Source organism: Pristiophorus japonicus, chromosome 20 (genome assembly GCF_044704955.1).
Source record: "Pristiophorus japonicus isolate sPriJap1 chromosome 20, sPriJap1.hap1, whole genome shotgun sequence".
NCBI lineage: Eukaryota > Metazoa > Chordata > Chondrichthyes > Pristiophoridae > Pristiophorus > Pristiophorus japonicus.
Window position 1 is genome coordinate 43,598,317 of NC_091996.1, and position 19,826 is coordinate 43,618,142.

Genomic DNA, 19,826 nt, shown 5'->3' on the forward strand with positions numbered 1-19,826 from the left:
CTCTGTCCCCTCTTCTAGGTCATCTATGTATATTGTAAACAGTTGTGGTCCCAGTACTGATCCCTGTGGCACACCACTAACCACTGATTTCCACCGAAAAAGGACCCATTTATCCCGACTCTCTGCTTTCTGTTCGCCAGCCAATTCTCTATCCATGCTAACACATTTCCTCTGACTCCGCGTACCTTTATCTTCTGCAGTAACCTTTTGTGTGGCACCTTATCGAATGCCTTTTGGAAATCTAAATACACCACATCCATCGGTACACCTCTATCCACCATGCTCGTTATATCCTCAAAGAATTCCAGTAAGTTAGTTAAACATGATTTCCCTTTCATGAATCCATGCTGCGTCTGCTTGATTGCACTATTCCTATCCAGATGTCCGGCTATTTCTTCCTTAATGATAGTTTCAAGCATTTTCCCCACTACAGATGTTAAACTAACCGGCCTATAGTTACCTGCCTTTTGCCTGCCCCCTTTTTTAAACAGAGGCGTTACATTAGCTGCTCTCCAATCCGCTGGTACCTCCCCAGAGTCCAGAGAATTTTGGTAGATTATAACAAATGCATCTGCTATAACTTCCGCCATCTCTTTTAATACCCTGGGATGCATTTCATCAGGACCAGGGGACTTGTCTACCTTCAGTCCCATTAGTCTGTCCAGCACTACCTCCCTAGTGATAGTGATCACCTCAAGGTCCTCCCTTCCCACATTCCTATGACCAGCAATTTTTGGCATGGTTTTTGTGTCTTCCACTGTGAAGACAGAAGCAAAATAATTGTTTAAGGTCTCAGCCATTTCCACATTTCCCATTATTAAATCCCCCTTTTCATCTTCTAAGGGACCAACATTTATTTTAGTCACTCTTTTCCGTTTTATATATCTGTAAAAGCTTTTACTATCTGTTTTTATGTTTTGCGCAAGTTTACCTTTGTAATCTATCTTCCCTTTCTTTATTGCTTTTTTAGTCATTCTTTTCTTTAAGAGAAACATTTTTTGGCTTTTAGCTCCTTTCACATTGGATGCCAAGTGCTTTGACATTAATCTAATTTGTTGCTCGATTTAATAATATTGACATTTGTGGGAGGACATTAGTTGAATGGCCTTACTAGCCACTGGTATTAAAGAGATCTGTGTCTTCATGGTGAAAATGTTAATCCTTTTATGAAACATGACTCAATGATATCATGTGGAAACGATTCACTGCATTCCTTGTGCGCCATGATATTGCAGTAAAAATGATGACGGGTCTCTTTAAGCAATGATGAGGTCATTATTTCATCAGCTTTCATATTTTATTGTAATAGCAGTGTGCATTTAAATTCGAATGTGGCATTCAAATAGAGAATGCCTTTTCACAGCCACACCTACTGCTGGTTTATTCCATCTGATTCTACACGACTGGTTATTAACATAGCTCCTCCATCTGATTGTGACAATTACATTTTTTTTGACAGAACAGATATACTTTATCCTCATTACACTCCATCAGAGCTGAGTATTTTGAATGTTTGAGAAGTGTACACCATAATGCGTGTCCCTATAATAAAAGCATGTGTATCACAAAAAGTCTGTAGAGTAGATCCCAGTCAGGTTACGACAGAGAGTGTGTCATTTAACAGGGTGGGCTGTACTGTAGTAATTACTTTTTCTGTCATTTAGTCTGTACCAAGGCAGTGGACTAAAAGAATCCTCACCCTGGTTGCGGACCCAGGAGGCATTTAATGAGGCTAAAGTACGGATACCTGAATGTGGCCAGACAGAAGAAACTCCGGTTACCCAAAGCAGCCCTCAGGTATGAATTTCATTTATAATGTACAAGATAATTCAAAATCATGAGGGATCTAGACAGAGTAGATCGAGAGAAACTGTGGCAGAAGGAGCAAGAACCAGAGGACACAGATTTAATGTGACTGGCAGAAGAACTAAAGGCAACATTTTTTACGCATGAGTGGTTAGGATCTGGAATTCACGGCCTGAAAGGGGAGTGAAGGCAGATTCAATTGTGGCTTTCAAAAGGGAATTGGATAAGTACCTGAAGGAAAAAAATTTGCAGGTCTACGGGGAAAGGGCGGGGGAGTGGGACTAGCTGAATTGTGCTTGCAGAGAGCCAGCACAGGTACGATAGGCCAAATGGCCTCCTTCTGCACTGTAAGCATTCTATGATTTGATGATTCTGTAATTGTGCGGTGTAGTTTATAATTACCATTGACACTTGTGAGTGAATGCAGCTGACATCATTACCAAAGCTCATATTTGCTCATCAAGTTTATATGACGCATGTGACTAGAAGAATAATGTGAGATGTTTTGTTAAGATAACGTGTAAGTGGTCTTCATTGTTAAGTAATGGGGATTGAAGATGGGCTGTTGGTTTTTGGTCCACCAACATGCTACCCCATGGAAGCTATAAGTTTTGTTTCATAATATGTGTTGTTTGAACATGGAGCTGCATAGTCAATGGTTTGAATACAGATTTTAATTTACTCATGAGGCAGGTCTATGAATCGAATAAAATATGCATCAAACTGTTGACCATGTTACCTTTATCTGTACCAATGATAAAGCCTCTGGAGAACATCCATTGACCATGACTACCCCCCCCCCCCCCCAACTGAAAACTGATATTAAAGCATTACTATATATGACCAGGAGCATCCCCGAGACACAGCCACCTTAAGTTTCCATGGTATAAACAAAAAAACATACGGTTTCCATTGCTGGTGAGACAAAGAGATGTTGACAATTTCTTGGTGGGATTGACAACTACTGCTTTTTAAAGTTGCAATTTTAAAAATGTACTGTCTTGAGGTGAAACAAATAACTTTAAAAGGATACAATCTGATGAATTAATTTTATAATTGTAGGGTTCAACCCAGTAACATGAAGACTAGTTCCAAATTTGGCGTTAAACCCAATAAAAGCTGAAAATGTTAGTGTTTCAGTTTGGCTATGATGCACACAGACAAAGGGCTGGAATTTGCAATGGCTTACCGCCTGGTTTCTGGACGGTATTGGCCATTGTGGGTGGTAATCAGATAAGCGAAAAATTTCTTACCTGAGTTACGCCGGCGGTTTCAAGGTACCGCTGGGAAGGGGACCACCAGCGTACACCGTCCTGAGATCGCCCTGGCGCGATATTTGGATCAACGGTGACCCGTAGCTGAGTTTTTTAAAAACTTCCCACGACGATCAGCGGAGCTGGGTGGCAGGTGAGTACCTCTGCAAGAAAAATTTTAGTGATTGTTTTTTTACTAATTCTTTTAAAAATGTGTTGTGGTGATTTAGTTGTAAAGTGTCTTGGGAATTTTTTTAGATTTTTTTTTAGTTGATGTTTTTTGAAAAATTATTTTTATTTTCTGTCTGGTGTTAGGCCCAACCCGCAGCCTCGGGGTAAATTTTTATTGATTTTTAAATTTTTCGACCATTTTGATTGCGAACCGCCCAATCGACTCTAAATTGCACTTTTTCACCCAGAATGCAGGTGCAAGGCGGATTTTTAATTTTTTTTTGGGGGGGGTAGTTTTCGCCGATGATAATCTTCCCAGTCTTAACGGTCTTTTGGGCGGTGATCAGGCGCTGGCGGGCTGATAGGAAATTCTAGCCCAATTTCCCTGTTTGACACAGGGAGCAAATCAACCAGGGAGCAAATATTGAAAGGCAACATCAATGCTCAGTGCATCTTAGTTATGATAACAATCTGTTTTTATTTCAGATTCCAACATCCGCGGTATTTTGCTTTTGTATTAATGCTGGCTTTTAACGGCTTATCAGTGTGGATTGTGAAAGTGTTTTAGGCAGAGATTTAATCTCACTGAACAGTGAGGTTATGATGCATTAAATTGAATGGAATGGAATCAAACTGATATCCTCTTGCTCTTGCACAGGCTGTGGAGATGAAAGAGATCGGGTATGATGTGAATCACGCCGACCAGCCAGGCCTGGAGAGCCACGGACGTGCAGCATCTATGCCTCGACTGACTACAGAGACCCAGGTAAGTGGGTCTTCTGCATTATCGTTAAATAATTTAGAGTTAAATTTGAATAATGCAGCTCTTTTTATAATATAACACTGCTAATCCACATAAAATGTTTACAATCCAAGAAATGAAATCAGCTTAATAAAGAACTCCTCTTTAGGCAGTTATAGTTAATTTGATGAAAGCCATTTCAAAACATAGCAACGAGTGTTTATGTAAATTAACTTGACAAGTATGGAGTTGAACTGAAATCTGAAATTAGAGGTAATGAGACAGTAAAAATTAAGCCAAAGAGTACCAAAGTCATTCATAACTCGTCAATAACCTCTGCAAACCACTAGGTATAAGCCTATTCCAAAAGAAGATAAAAGTTCACTTTACTCTTCTGCTTGCAGTGGAGTCCATTCTCTTGTCCAGTGTATTTATCAGAGATCAACGTTTTATGCTTTCTTAAGTAACTGATCTTTTCAGGCTTTGTTGCTTTTTCAATATCTTACCATTGCATTGACGTTTTTAACCAGTATACATTCCTGCCTCAGACTAATACCATTGCTTAATAATGCCCTGGATACCATTCATTCTGATTGGAAGTGTTTGCTGTTTTTTGGTTTAATTTGTCAGCTTTCACAGCTTCTTCCCTCATCTAGCCTGGTAAAAAAAAAAATTGATGTAACCAAAAGAAAACTTGCAATTGCTTGTTATTTTGAGCTCAACTGCAGTAACATTTCATAATTTTTTGTGCTTTTTCTTTCCCGTCCCAACCTCCATTTGACTTGTCAATCCTGCTCACCATTTCTCGATCTGATTTCACTCAATTTTCTTTTCTCTGTTCTGTTTTATTCTCCTATTGACCTTTCTCCATTATCACTGAAACTTTCTCTAAATCGACTTTTTGTTCTGATATCCTGGTTGACCTATTTCACCTTTATAAATATATCTGGTGTTCTGTTTTGCATTGCTTTTACTCTGTTTCTACCCGGCCCCTGTCCAACCCTCCCTACCCTGTTGCCTGCAAAATGCTGCGCTATGGGCTGCTTCACTTGTCTGTGTCATCATACTCGACTCTTTGCTGAAGAAAACATCTCGATCATCTGGGAGTGTCCTTGCAGTATGTAACTCATATTAGTTCGTTGCTTCAGTCTTTTGATCTTTATGCATTTTCCTATACATTTGTTTAAATGAAGTCCCACTTACACTTGTGATGCTAAGAATGCTGGTTGTCATTTCAACTTGGCGTATGGTCCAGTCCTGTAGCTGAGCTTGTAGCTTTGAGTACTGGTAGAAGCTCCTCCTTCTGACATATGGGTTGAGTTTGGGAAACTTGTAACTGTACCAGCGGGTAACTGCTACATCTTAAAGCGAACTGCCACCGTGCTTTCCCTCTGTTTACTGTATTTATTAACCCGACTGTGCGCCTGGCTACGAATCCTAAGTTATGTACTTGAAATCAGAAATTATCACTAATTTGTAACACTACATTCAGTGTGCACAGCATTTGAGAACACACTCAACATTCTACCTGTAGTGGGGGGAAAAAACACCATTGTTACTTGTGCAAAAGTTAATTTAGAATGCATTTGTGCAGGCAGTGAATTACCTGAGAGTGCTGGGGTCTTTAACACTAGTATAAGAACTATTTTAACTTTGTATCATGCCTATGTTTTCTTCTACGTAACATTTATATGCGTCCTAGGTCCATCTTAAACTAGCAATTTATTCGTTAATTGGGCTTTACAGGATACGTTCATGAATGATTTGTTAATGAATGCATTATAACAATATCAGTAACCAGAGATAAGGAAAATAGGATGGAACAGGCCAGTGAAAAATGTGCTATCAAGAAATATCTTGGTCATAAAAATCGACGAGTTTATATAAACTGCAAAAATACACATTATGTATAGAAATCATGGCCTAGTTTACAATGGGTTAGTTTAGTCTGAGCCTCAATCTGATGACTATTTCTGTTAGTTAAACTATGGGTTGATTTAACTCCAATGCCTGTAATACAATGCAAGTGGACCACGTAAAAAGACCATTAGTATTTTTGTAAGCTGCATTCCTGGGACAATACTGGCATATGAAATAATTGCTGCTGTAATGATATTTGGGCGTACAGTACATAAAAGCCTTTCAAGATTAATGAAAAATTGTGTTAAAAAACTCCCACTGAGACCAAAGTAAATATCCAGACAGCATCCGCGAGGCACTGAACATTGTGTTATGGTGGTTTTCATATCTGACCCATCAGAAAGATGAAATGCTAACCTCATTATTAACCCAATTCACTTGGGTCCCCAGGGATCAAGTGTTGTGCAATATTTAGGACCAGATAGCCAGCAGAGGCTGTTGCCATATGCCACATCATTCCAACCTGTGAAGGTGATTTCCTTTCTGTAAGTAAGTGCAGGTGTTCAAGGTGTTTAAAATGTTAAAAGCATTTGATAGTGTAGATACGGAAAAACGACTTCCTCTGGTTCGGAAATCGAGAATAAGGGAATGTAATCTTAAAATTAGATCTAGGCCACTCAGGAACGAAATCAGGAATCACCTTTGTTCCCACACATAGGGAGTAGAAATCTGGAACTCTCTCCCCCAAAAGGCTGTGGATGCTCAGACAATTGGAGCTTAGAAGATTGATACAGATTTTTGTTTGGCAAGGGTATCAAGGGATATCGAGCAAAGGCAGGAAAACGGAGTTGAGGTGCAGATCAGCCTTGATCTAATTGGATGGCGGAGTAGGCCCAAGGGGATGAATGGCCTACTCCTGTTCCTAATGTTCCTATTATCCTTGGATGATTTCCTCTGGTCAGTATTTCTACTAACGGGTTCACGAGAAAATCTTCCCTCACTTGCCAGTACACATAGCAACCAACAGAAATCTGGTTGGAGATTTGCATGTGCTCAGGACCATAAATGAGCTTGATCAAAACTTACTGATTGGGATTTGGAGTTGACATATGTTACAGCTTTGCGTTTCCTAATAAATTCTTTCGTATTAACAACTATGCTAAATAATGTGTGTGATGTTAAACAGGACGCTGTACACTTATTATCAACAGTACACCAGAATAAGATTTTAATCATTGCAACAGTAGTGTATCTCTACTGTACTCGGGCATTCTAACTCTCTTGGGTATTGTGCCCATTTTGTGTAGCCAATCCCAGACTCAAGCCCCATGAAGCGTTCTGTGTCTACGCTAACACCACAGCGATCTCACGAAATGCATCTGCCCGATTACTCTCTGGAGCGCATTATCCCGGAACGAATGCCACATCATCACCATCATCATCAGCATCGCTGCCATCGGAAAAAAGAGAAAAAACAACGATCACTTGAGAGGTCTCCCAGCAGACAGGCTGATGGAGAAACAGGTAACCAACTGAGATCCCCTTCGGATAGGAGAACTGGGAATTGTGAGAGAAATGCTTTGAAATTTGATAAATCAAGGATTTTTTTTTTTAAGTTAGTTTTAATTCATTTCATGAATTTTGGGCTCAACAAAGGTGAGGAACATTAATGCTGTGGAATGGAAAATTTGACATTGTGGGCACCAAATATTTGCATCAAGCATTCCCAGGCTCTGGGATGGAGAGTAAAACTCTGTGTACTTTGCCCAAACAATGTCTCAGTCCCAACATCAGAAAAGCAACTACTAGATCAGAGCTGTTGTTTTCCCACTGCCTTCATGTACTTTATGGGGAGCATTTTTATGCAAGGGGCTCCATGTTGGAATTGATGCCGAGTGCACTAAGAGCTAGATTAAAACTGTCCAAACTCATTTCAGATCGGACCATTGTAAGCAGCAGCCAGAGGAGACCGCCTCTCTGCACTGGATTTGAACCCACTTGCAAGATGTAAAAACCTATTACCCACCAGCCCCCTTCCCCCAACCCCAATAACCAAATATACATGATTTGAAGACACCTTACCTCAGATGATAGATGTTCTTGCCAGGTGAAGACATCCCGATACCTGGTTTCCTAGGTCAATTTGCAACAACAGCAAATCAAATGAGACCTTGATTAATTTGTAGGCTTTCAATTGAATGACAATGGCTCTCCATATCAGCTGATTAATCTGAGAAGAACTATTGGAAAATTGGTTAATAACATGTACAGGTGATCCTTGATGTAGGTAAAATAAATTATTGGAAACCATCATGTAGGGGTTTTTGCCCTGCTTAGCAGATGATCCTTCTACCAATACCCATGCTGATCTGGATCATTGGCCATGTTTTGTTAATTTACCTCTTCAGATCAGATTACCTGTGCTTAGTTTTCTAAGATAGCTTCTCTGCTTTGGAAACCCATGCTGACATTAGACAAATCTCTTGCAAACATCTCACTATATACACATGTAATATATTCCACCAAAGAGGGTCCTGCACACTAGCTCTTGGCAAGCTAAATAAACAAAGTATAAACAAAAAGTAACTCATGTAAAAGCTGTCCAAGAATGCAATGTTATGATGGGAATAATACTATTACCTAAAGCACATTGACTTCTATAAGCCAGAGAGTGACAGCCTGTGGAAGCTTACATTTATCGTATTTTCAGTGTCAAATACGAAGAAGCTATTCATTATTCCCTACTTCAATAAATGCATTGCAAAGTGGACAAGTTGAATACAAGATCACCCAGCACTGACACCCATTTCTCACTTGGCAGTCCCTCAGTTTCTCCAGTCATTACAGAGAGGTACTGATTGGAGGTTGACTGCTTCCACTTCCATGTGGGAGAGTTGGGGAAATGAGAAAACAGGTGAACTTTCACAGTTCTCCCACTCCCTTGGGGTCGTTACAAAGGCCTTGGGAGTAGGGTGGCCTGCTGGAGAAGATTAGGGCAATGGGCCTAAAGAAAGGAAGTAATCAAAGTGCAAACCGATTATCTGCCAGCTAAAATGTCCCTCTTCTGCAAGAATAACAATGCTGTTTTCAATAAAATATTTAAGTATGGAAAGCTGACAGGATCATTAATCTTATTGGATCATTATGGTTCTCCATAAAACAAAAGGAGAATTTCTATAAGCAGGAACACAGCGGACAGTGAAAAACCAAAGGATCCAAAAAAAACAGCTTCCGCTTCTCTTGAGGGAGAACTACAACTGGAAGCTGGTTGCATGGAGAATTCAGGCATAGCCCCTGTTCAACTGTAATGTGGGACATCCTATAACCTCATCCAACAGGCCAATGCCAATATAACGAAAAACTTGTTCTAGTTTTATGGTTTGCTAGAACTATCAAAAGGATAAGGACACCTTCAGCAAATTGAAAGAAAGTGTGTCAAGAACTGATCAAAGCACTGGAACATGTAGTGTGCTCAGCAGATGTGACTCCAGTATTTGTTGAGTACTTCTGAGTGTGCTGGATCGGAACCTTGTGCAGGATCTATTGTATTCCTAACACAGCTGAGACTGCACACAGGGAGCGACCTCAGTCTTTATTAAGACTCCAGAGTGAGTAACAGGCCTTAGGGGCCGGCTTATATACAATGCTCCCAAGGGATTCTGGGATAGAAACATAGAAAATAGGTGCAGGAGCAGGCCATTCAGCCATTCTAGCCTGCACCGCCATTCAATGAGTTCATGGCTGAACATGAAACTTCAGTACCTCCTTCCTGCTTTCTCGCCATACCCCTTGATCCCCCGAGTAGTAAGGACTTTATCTAACTCCATTTTGAATATATTTAGTGAATTGGCCTCAACTACTTTCTGTGGTAGAGAATTCCACAGGTTCACCACTCTCTGGGTGAAGAGGTTTCTCCTCATCTCGGTCCTAAATGGCTTACCCCTTATCCTTAGACTGTGACCCCTGGTTCTGGACTTCCCCAACATTGGGAACATTCTTCCTGCATCCAACCTGTCCAAACCCGTCAGAATTTTAAACGTTTCGATGAGGTCCCCTCTCACTCTTCTGAACTCCAGTGAATACAAGCCCAGTTGATCCAGTCTTTCTTGATAGGTCAGTCCCACCATCCCGGGAATCAGTCTGGTGAATCTTCGCTGCACTCCCTCAATAGCAAGAATGTCCTTCCTCAAGTTAGGAGACCAAAAATACTCCAGGTGTGGCCTCACCAAGGCTCTGTACAACTGTAGCAACACCTCCCTGCCCCTGTACTCAAATCCCCTCGCTATGAAGGCCAACATGCCATTTGCTTTCTTAACCGCCTGCTGTACCTGCATGCCAACCTTCAATGACTGATGTACCATGACACCCAGGTCTCGTTGCACCTTCCCTTTTCCTAATCTGTCACCATTCAGATAATAGTCTGTCTCTCTGTTTTTACCACCAAAGTGGATAACCTCACATTTATCCACATTATACTTCATCTGCCACGCATTTGCCCACTCACCTAACCTATCCAAGTCACTCTGCAGCCTCCGAGCATCCTCCTCGGAGCTCACACTGCCACCCAACTTAGTGTCATCCGCAAATTTGGAGATACTACATTTAATCCCCTCGTCTAAATCATTAATGTACAATGTAAACAGCTGGGGCCCCAGCACAGAACCTTGCGGTACCCCACTAGTCACTGCCTGCCATTTTGAAAAGTACCCATTTACTCCTACTCTTTGCTTCCTGTCTGCCAACCAGTTCTCAATCCACGTCAGCACACTACCCCCAATCCCATGTGCTTTAACTTTGCACATTAATCTCCTGTGTGGGACCTTGTCGAAAGCCTTCTGAAAGTCCAAATATACCACATCAACTGGTTCTCCTTTGTCCACTTTACTGGAAACATCCTCAAAAAATTCCAGAAGATTTGTCAAGCATGATCTCCCTTTCACAAATCCATGCTGACTTGGACCTATCATGTCACCATTTTCCAAATGCGCTGCTATGACATCCTTAATAATTGATTCCATCATTTTACCCACTACTGAGGTCAGGCTGACCGGTCTATAATTCCCTGCTTTCTCTCTCCCTCCTTTTTTAAAAAGTGGGGTTACATTGGCTACCCTCCACTCGATAGGAACTGATCCAGAGTCAATGGAATGTTGGAAAATGACTGTCAATGCATCCGCTATTTCCAAGGCCACCTCCTTAAGTACTCTGGGATGCAGTCCATCAGGCCCTGGGGATTTATCGGCCTTCAATCCCATCAATTTCCCCAACACAATTTCCCGACTAATAAAGATTTCCCTCAGTTCCTCCTCCTTACTAGACCCTCTGACCCCTTTTATATCCGGAAGGTTGTTTGTGTCCTCCTTAGTGAATACTGAACCAAAGTACTTGTTCAATTGGTCTGCCATTTCTTTGTTCCCCGTTATGACTTCCCCTGATTCTGACTGCAGGGGACCTACGTTTGTCTTTACTAACCTTTTTCTCTTTACATATCTATAGAAACTTTTGCAATCCGCCTTAATGTTCCCTGCAAGCTTCTTCTCGTACTCCATTTTCCCTGCCCTAATCAAACCCTTTGTCCTCCTCTGTCGAGTTCTAAATTTCTCCCAGTCCCCAGGTTCGCTGCTATTTCTGGCCAATTTGTATGCCACTTCCTTGGCTTTAATACTATCCCTGATTTCCCTTGATAGTCACGGTTGAGCCACCTTCCCTTTTTTATTTTTACGCCAGACAGGAATGTACAATTGTTGTAATTCATCCATGCGGTCTCTAAATGTCTGCCATTGCCCATCCACAGTCAACCCCTTAAGTATCATTCGCCAATCTATCTTAGCCAATTCACGCCTCATACCTTCAAAGTTACCCTTCTTTAAGTTCTGGGATCCCTTGGGACTTCAGGGGATGCACTCCCTGGTTGCGGAACATGGGAGTGCATGCTTTACAGATACACAACAGGATCCATTATGAAAACTGTGTGATGTCAGGTTCGTTGGTCTTTATTGTTGATGGCACCATCTTTAATGAAATGCTCATTGTCCATTTTACACCCAAAATGCATATAGTCGAAACAGGTTTAGTGTAGGCGCATTAGAAAGTGTTCAGAGAAGGGTGACCAGATGAGCCCCGAACTTGGAGGGCTAGTTTATGAAGGAAGGTTCAAATGACTGCATTTATTTTCACCGGAGAAAAGAAGATATGGAGGCGTCCTGCTGCAGGGATTTAAAATAAGAAAAGTTAAAGGTAGTAAACAAGATATTTAAATAAGCAGAGAACGAGAGGTCACAAGTACAGCACTTACAAGATTCAAGCAAAGTTATAGACTAGAAGCCCTCACTCCCACCCCCTCGTCACAAGGTACAGGAGATGAGGAAAGGGCCGTTGATTGGATTGTATTTATTGGGGAATTTATTGATTCCATGATGCGTGCGAGTTACGTAGTCTGATTCCACACCTTTGCAGGATTAAAAAAAGAAAGGCTTGCATTTATGTAGCACCTTTCTCAACCTCAGGATGTCCCAAAAAATGTTACAGCCAATGAAGTACTTTTGAAGTGTAGTCACTGATGTAATGTAGGAAACGCGGCAGCCAATGTGCGCACAGCAAACTCCCACAAACAGCATTGTGCAACTGACCAGATAATCTGTTTTAATGATGTTGGTTGAGGGTTGAGGGCCAGGACACTAGAGAGAACTCTTCTGCTCTTCTTCAAAATAGTGCCATTTTCCATTCGCCTGAGGGGGCAGATGGGGCCTTGGTTTAACATCTCATCCGAAAGATAGTTGAAAATATGTTTCATTCATTACGAACAGAAAGTGTTGGATGGCTACATTAGTCAATGGATAGTGTTTCTATTCACTATTGCACATTCTGCCTGTGGTATGTTCCGCCGGCAGTAAAGGGTATTAACATTGCTTGTTGAAGAACATACTTCTCAAAATAAAATAGCATTCAGATTCCACTTACATATGTGTAATACTCTGCATGTTGATGTTGCTTGTAGGCCAAATGGATGACCTCAGTTCTGTAGCTTACCCAAGGGACCAACCATCAAAGGAGCGTGAGCGAGGTAGGTCACAGGAGCGGAAACCTCCATCCTCCAATGAAAAGCAGCGTTACTACTCCTGCGACCGATATGGCAGCCGGGAGCCCCCACAGCCCAATTCAACTGATCACAGTCGGTCTGCATCTCCTGTTACAGGCCCAGACCATAGCCTCCACAGACAGGTGAGAAGAAATTAGCACGTGCCAGGGGATGTCACTGGCAACTGTTTAAGTTCTATTTGAACATGAATTAACTGATTGAGAGAGAAAACTTTTTTTTATATCAACTGTTAAATTGGGTATGAAAAAGGTGACAATTCCTTTTGTTGTCAACCAACATATTATTACAAGTATTGCTATTATGGTGAACTCTTTAAACTCTAGTTAATTCTGATTTGTCTTCTAAAATATTAAATATGAAGAGATCTTTGAAGTTAGAAACTCATTATTGCTTCACAGAAGTATTTGAAACGTGATCAAATAGGTACAGTAAAGACACCTTTAGCTTCCTCTATCTGACAACAAGTCATAAGAAACACCAGAGAACTGATACTATCGAGGAAAAAAAACAAAGTGCTAACCTGAAAGGATTGATATGTAATTCCTGGTCAAAATAGTATTTTGTTTAATATTTACATAATATTTTCAGTAAACCAGATTCTCATTTTGTTCCCGCAAAGGACCACCTGGAAGTCAGTGGTAACACTCAGCATCTCTCATTTGATTCTGATACAGTTGGGAACACATGGCAAATTGCTGAAATGTGGGCAGCTTCATATTGAAATTTCGGTTACATACATTTTCACGGCTGACGTGTTTTAAAGATTTTGGTGGGAGGTATTTTGCTAACAACATAAAGGTGATACTTTTACTCAAATGATCCTAAATTATTAAAGTATTAGCATTGATTTCTGATGCTTTTATTCATTATAACTCAGTACCAGCACTTCCATTTTCTTGCACCAGTCACTTGCATTATGATTCTCAGTCCAGGCTGCTATGTTCAAATACACAAAACTACCTCAGAATATGTGGCATCAATTTGTAACCCAAAGATGTGCAATATTTCTCAGTTGATTCTGATGCAGTTGCAATTACTTTTAGCAAATGGCTGAAATGTTATCAGCTTTGATTTGCAGTAAATGCCATATCAAGATCATGTGAAAATTGAACCAACATTCAGACCCAAGCATATTTTGGGGAGTATTTTGCCTTGGGTAATGGCATAGAAGTGCATCTTACAGAGTAAGAGCAATTGTAATCCTCAAGAACTGACTTTTAATAAATAAATACAAAGTGGAGCTAGTATGAAAGGATTGGATTAGAAAAGCAGTTTCCAAATATCTTAACAATAAACAAACGGGACATCACTCTTCAAAATCGACTGAAGACATTTAGCTTCCTCTATCTGAGATTGCATTTGCACACCAAGAACTTTCCCTAATAGAAAAAACATCAAATCTTCACTATCCTAGCATATTATGAAAGCATTACTCCACGCCTTCTATCTCTCAGCTCCTGGTTTATGTTTACATCATTCTGTAGTACAGGTGCAACGTCCCGAATCCGGAACTCCGAAAACCGGAACTGTCCGAAAACCAGATATTTTGCGCATAGCTGATGGAGTTGTCCGGAGTCCGGAATTATTGTCCGTAATCTGGAATTATTGTCTGAAAACTGGACATTTTTGAGGTAAAACCCAAAATCCGGCACAGATTTGATCAAGGATTCCGGATTTCAGACAAGAAAATCAAGTCTGAAATCTGGAATCCTCGGCCGAATCCATGCCGGATTTTGGGTTTTGCCGGATTTCGGACTTCGCCACTCAAAAGCCGGCACAGATTTGATCGAGGATTCCTGATTTCAGACTATTAATTTTCTTGTCTGAAATCTGGAAAACTCCAAAACCGGATGTTGTACCTCTATATATACTAATGTCTGACACGTGCTTAACCTCACACCAACATTTTCACTAATGTTCACAGATAGTGTGAAATTTTACGGCGTATATCTCCATAGGAATTTATCTCTTTCCCCAGTATTGCACAGAAAATAATTTACTCCATGTTACCTTTCATCTAATGAAAGTAACACCTTTATACTGTGTTTTTCGTGTATCGATTGTTCAACCAGAATGTCTTCAATTAATATTCTTTAAATACTGTACGAATGAAATCTCTCTAGCGAGCCCTCCACTAACTACTTCTGCATTCTTCCTATTTACAACTCTCTTCTAGGGTTTTGTCCTATGTGTTTAATACTTAATACTGCTAATTATTTACCTACTTTTTCAATCGTTGATTTTGCCGCTCATGATAATCATTTTTCCCCCCAATTCTCTCTGCATCTCTGTGTATTTTGCCTCATACTTTACTTTCCCTTTTTGGTGCTTGTCTGAACTTTCTCGCCTTATTTCTTCTCTCGTCTGGCTTCATGTCCTTTTTTCTGTTGATGTCTTTTTTTGTTTGTTTTCCGTGTGTCTGTTCTTTTGTCTTTTGAATTGCTTTGTTCCAATGTTCATGTAGGGCAGTGGTTCGGTTAATGGCAGCCCTCTGCTGTCAGTCTCTGGGGCGAGCACCCCGTGCCGCGGGCGACGGCAGCTTCCGCCGACACCTCTAACGCCGCGACCCAACGTCACCTACAAAACTGCAAACTCCTCTCCGGCTCAGTTCAACAACCTGCACGGCATCTTCCCCCCGACTCCCCCGGGGAGGCTCAGCCGCGGACGGTCAGAGCACAACACTTTGCTGCGCAGCGAATCCCAGAACTACCCTGACGCCGGCGGCGAGAGCAGACAACCGACGGTGACGCGCATTGGCTCCGATCCTTACCTGGGATACCACCAGAGCTGCGGCAGCGAGGTCCAGACGCTGCCCGAGGAGACGCTGACCTTCGAGGTGGCTGTTGCCACGACTACGGGCAGGTCCCCGAGGACTTCTTGCGTCTCGTCTTTGACATCTCAGCCTCAGCAAAGCCGCAGAGTCCCGAACGGTTACCACTGCAACCTGGGCATGAGCACAGGCCCTGGGGCAGACACAGGGGAGCGGAAATATTACCGCGCTACAGATGAAGACGATTGGTGCTAGCGTGGCAATCTGGCGAGACTCTTACAGATTATGCATTAATATGATGAGTTTTATCATCTACAGGGTGTTCTGTCAGAGCTCAGCGTGTATATTCATATGCAGCGTTCATGGGGATTTAGAAACTGGAAATTGTTCCAGTAATCTGATTTTTTTTTAAGGATTGCTTTAGCTTGTTTTTGCACTGAATTTGCAAGTGAAAAATTGTTCACCAGAAGTGAAGAAAACAAAAGACTGTTTAATTCTGGAAAACATCTGTTTTTTTTTTATCGCTCCCTATATGGCTATTTCAGAAAACAACAGATGCCAAATTTATTATATAAATATATACATAAAAGTGGAAAAAAAATGATGGAATACTGCTCTTGTGAACCACTGGAACACGTGGTGAACGAGATCGCCACAAATTGTGCGAAGGTGGATCTGCTTTCATCACTGACTTTGAACGCCAGAGGGAAAATACAAAACAAAAGAGGGATAAGATATTTTAATGCGTATCGAGAGACTAACACAGACAGCAAAACCTTTTAAATGTTGAAGACTTGATGAAGAAATAAATGTCTTGAATGGAGCCAGTAAACAAATTCGCTCTAGTACTGCACTATGTCTCCACATCACTCTGCATTGTTCTCATCTGCACCATGATGTTCCCCAACATGTCCAATTTTAAGTTGTGGCGTTGCCAGCACCATTTCTTCAGGTCAAGAAGCCTTTCGGTGTGCTGCTTTTCACTCTTTGTTGTCGATTAGATTTTTTTCCCCATTTTTGTCCTGGGGGATTTTTTTTGTAGTGATAACGTGATCTGTGATCCTGATGCCGTAATTTTTTAAAAATTAAATCGCCGCACATAGTTGCCCAGACTTCATTTGTTTATCATACAGTGTACAAAAAGTAGGGATTTGTATGTAAAGAGTTAGCCTGATGTCATTCCACTCATTGTATTTTTTGCTCCAACTGGTGAATTCCAAGTGCCTAACCTTTTAAATAGCTCATAAGAGAAGGTGCAGCCTTTTGCTTCAGTGCATCTCAACTGGTAAGTGGGGGCCCTGGGAGGTCTGGCTGAACAGCAGAGGTGAGAGGAATTGGTGGTTTAAAACAAAGCATCTATCAATGGTTTCTTGATAACCAGACTGGAAATTAGTAATGACATGTTGCAAAAATAAAATTTGAAACATTAAGCCAAAAGACTTTATTTGGTGTTGATGAGCAAGCCTGGGCTTTAACCTTTTCTGAAGTTAAAACAGGAAGATCAGTGCTGAAACAATGTGCGAACCAGTACAGCATTATGTCTGCTGTCTTTAAAATTCACCGTGCATGTCCAGTCTTTTAAACTTGGTTGTGGAGGTTCTGAGCACATGTTTTATGGTGTACAGTTTCTATGTCGTAAGGATACATGGGAAAACATAGCTGTTGCCTTTGTAATGTAAGTCTTTTCAAAACAAAACAAAAAAAACAACGTTGGGAAACAGCCTACAAAATGTGCACTTTGCAGAGTCGAGCGATAAAGTGAGGACATTGGGTTACAGAGGATGATCCGAATGTTTGTCAGGAGGGCTATGCAACAAGATGATATTTGTCAGGCAAAAATGAAAATCATCCATTCTGTAGCTTTATCTGCTGGATTCTCCTGTTTCAGGTTTCAGCATGATCGTGACCAAATGTTTTATAGATTTCCTTATAACGAAGGCACAACGATTATTTGAAATTTTAAAGAAAACCGTTTATTGGGTGGCGGGGTTGGGGAAATATATATTGATAAAATTGTTCCTGGAACGTTTAACAGGACATTTTAAGTCAAACTTACATCTTGAATAATGCATGCACCAATTGTACTCATTAATTATAGAACTACATCTGTGCAGAAGGGTTGGAATTTTTTTTTTAAAAGCTAAACTCTCCCATACGTTTGGAAACAACTGTTTGTAGTGTGACGTCTGAGGTCAATTGTGACGGCGGGGTGTAAGGAAATGCTCTCCCTTTTTATGTACAACAAAAGTGTCAACATTCTTATTTAAAATCGTTTTGTCCCAATTCAGTATTGCGGGGCTGCTGGGGGTCACGAAACAAAAATGTAGGAAAATGGAAACACTTGCCAGTTCACTGTCAAACTATGTTACCTGTGGTCTCTCCACCTTTTGTGTGTGCACCTTTTAACCGGGACTGCACACCTTCCCTTCATCCGTTTACAGTAGGTTGCCAAACTCAAGATACACCCAACTATTTTCACATCCAGAGTTTAGTTTATTTGTGGTTGTACTTTGATGAAGTAATGGTAGCATGTGATAACTGTATGTGCATGAAATATTGTTTATCTTGGTACCACTTTTTTGATACAATGTATTCATCAGCTGTTCATTTTTAACAAAGGAAAGACAAAAAAAAATGATATAAATTTGGGAGTTTGTTGCGATAACTTTATATATAAAACAGTGTTGGGAAAGTTAATGAGTTCCAACCATGCAACATGTCCGGAGCTAATACGGTCCTGTGATTGACTAGTTTGCTGCCTGATTGATATTTATCAGCCAAACTTTGAACTTCTGCAGTTTCTACAGTTACATTTTGTATGAGGCAGAGTCCTTGAATTAAAATAAAACCTAGAAGGAAAATTTCACATGCTTCATGTTTTTCTAATTTGCACAATTTTTAAATAAGACTTCTGCAAATCTTTAAAAAAAATTGTTAACTGGCTTTGTTGCATTAACTAATATGTTGAGAATGTGTGAATGTTTTGAAACTATATAAAGATGCATTTGCTGAGCTGTTCTTCTGTCTTTTATTGATGGTTTACATTCGTCGCAAAAAGAACACAACCCTAATTATAATTGGGGCAAAATGCTATTACGCATCACAGTTACTTTTTGTTTTATGCAACTGGCAGAAATTGCATGTCATGACCCGAGCTTGAAGATTGCATTAAACTTTTGCCCTGCTCGTCTTTTTATATCACTTCCTGTCCACAAGAAAAACTTCCTGCACGGGAAATGGCTAACCAAAAAAGAAAACACGGAGTTTTTCGGAATGTTTGAATTGGTCCTTTTTTTTGTTCATGCATGATTGACTGAATAAAGCTTATTGAAAAAAAAACCTCTTGTAAATTGGTTGCAAAGTGACATGCTGTCTACCACAGCAAACAATGAATTTCTTGGGCATAACTGCACCATCATTTTTCAAATGGGGAAAAAAGGCTACTTGGATTGGCGTAATAATCAAAAACCAGCATAAAAGTAATTTTTGCTTCTTTTTGTAAAAAGAGAAACAACTCTAGTGGCAAGTAGTCTTTCTAGAATTCCTAAGAATAGTTAGGGTTGAGTTGTCATGTTAAAGGGGCTGTGTCATCTTGGAGGAAGGGCTTAGCTGGTGGTTACCCTAGCAATAGATTTTTCTTGATGGCAGTGCACTCATGGCAAACATGAGCTAATTGGTATCACAAATGGCTTGGGAAAATCACATCTTTTGAAAATACGGAATGATTTTTTGAATGTTCCCCCACCCCACCACCCCAATGTGACCTTTATGGGGCAAACCTAGCTTCCTCACTTTGCCAATTTTACCAAAAAAATGGATGTGAGTATAAGGTGGTGTGTTGTGTACTTTATACTCCTGTCTAGCTTCTGACTAAAATTAGCGATCAGAGAAAAATATCGCTCTTAAATCTTTTTGAAACAGTCAACAAAGTATCTACGGTTAAAAGAAATGGCAGCATCAATGAAGCGATACAACACTCTCAACACAATTTTTACAGACGTTTCTGGCTTTGCGAGCCATAAAAGAATCCTGATGACGTAGGCCTTTTAAGAAGTTACCAATATTGTAAAACAATTAAATGTATCTGCATTCTGTTTGTTCAGCTGAACCCTGTTAAGATCAAAT

The 19,826-nt window shown here is 40.6% G+C and overlaps 1 protein-coding gene across 1 annotated transcript in view; it reads left to right on the forward strand.

Moving 5' to 3' along the window:
* The window catches only part of LOC139232507 (probable voltage-dependent N-type calcium channel subunit alpha-1B), a 958,198-nt gene extending 942,078 nt beyond the window's left edge, over positions 1–16,120 (forward strand). The window contains exons 45-50 of the mRNA XM_070862825.1: positions 1,665–1,797; positions 3,889–3,996; positions 5,057–5,089; positions 7,140–7,356; positions 12,830–13,053; positions 15,396–16,120. Of these exons, the coding sequence (XP_070718926.1) occupies positions 1,665–1,797; positions 3,889–3,996; positions 5,057–5,089; positions 7,140–7,356; positions 12,830–13,053; positions 15,396–15,956 (1,276 nt within the window). The 3' untranslated portion in view covers positions 15,957–16,120. The remainder of the gene's footprint in view (positions 1–1,664; positions 1,798–3,888; positions 3,997–5,056; positions 5,090–7,139; positions 7,357–12,829; positions 13,054–15,395) is intronic.
* Positions 16,121–19,826: the final 3,706 nt, after the last annotated feature.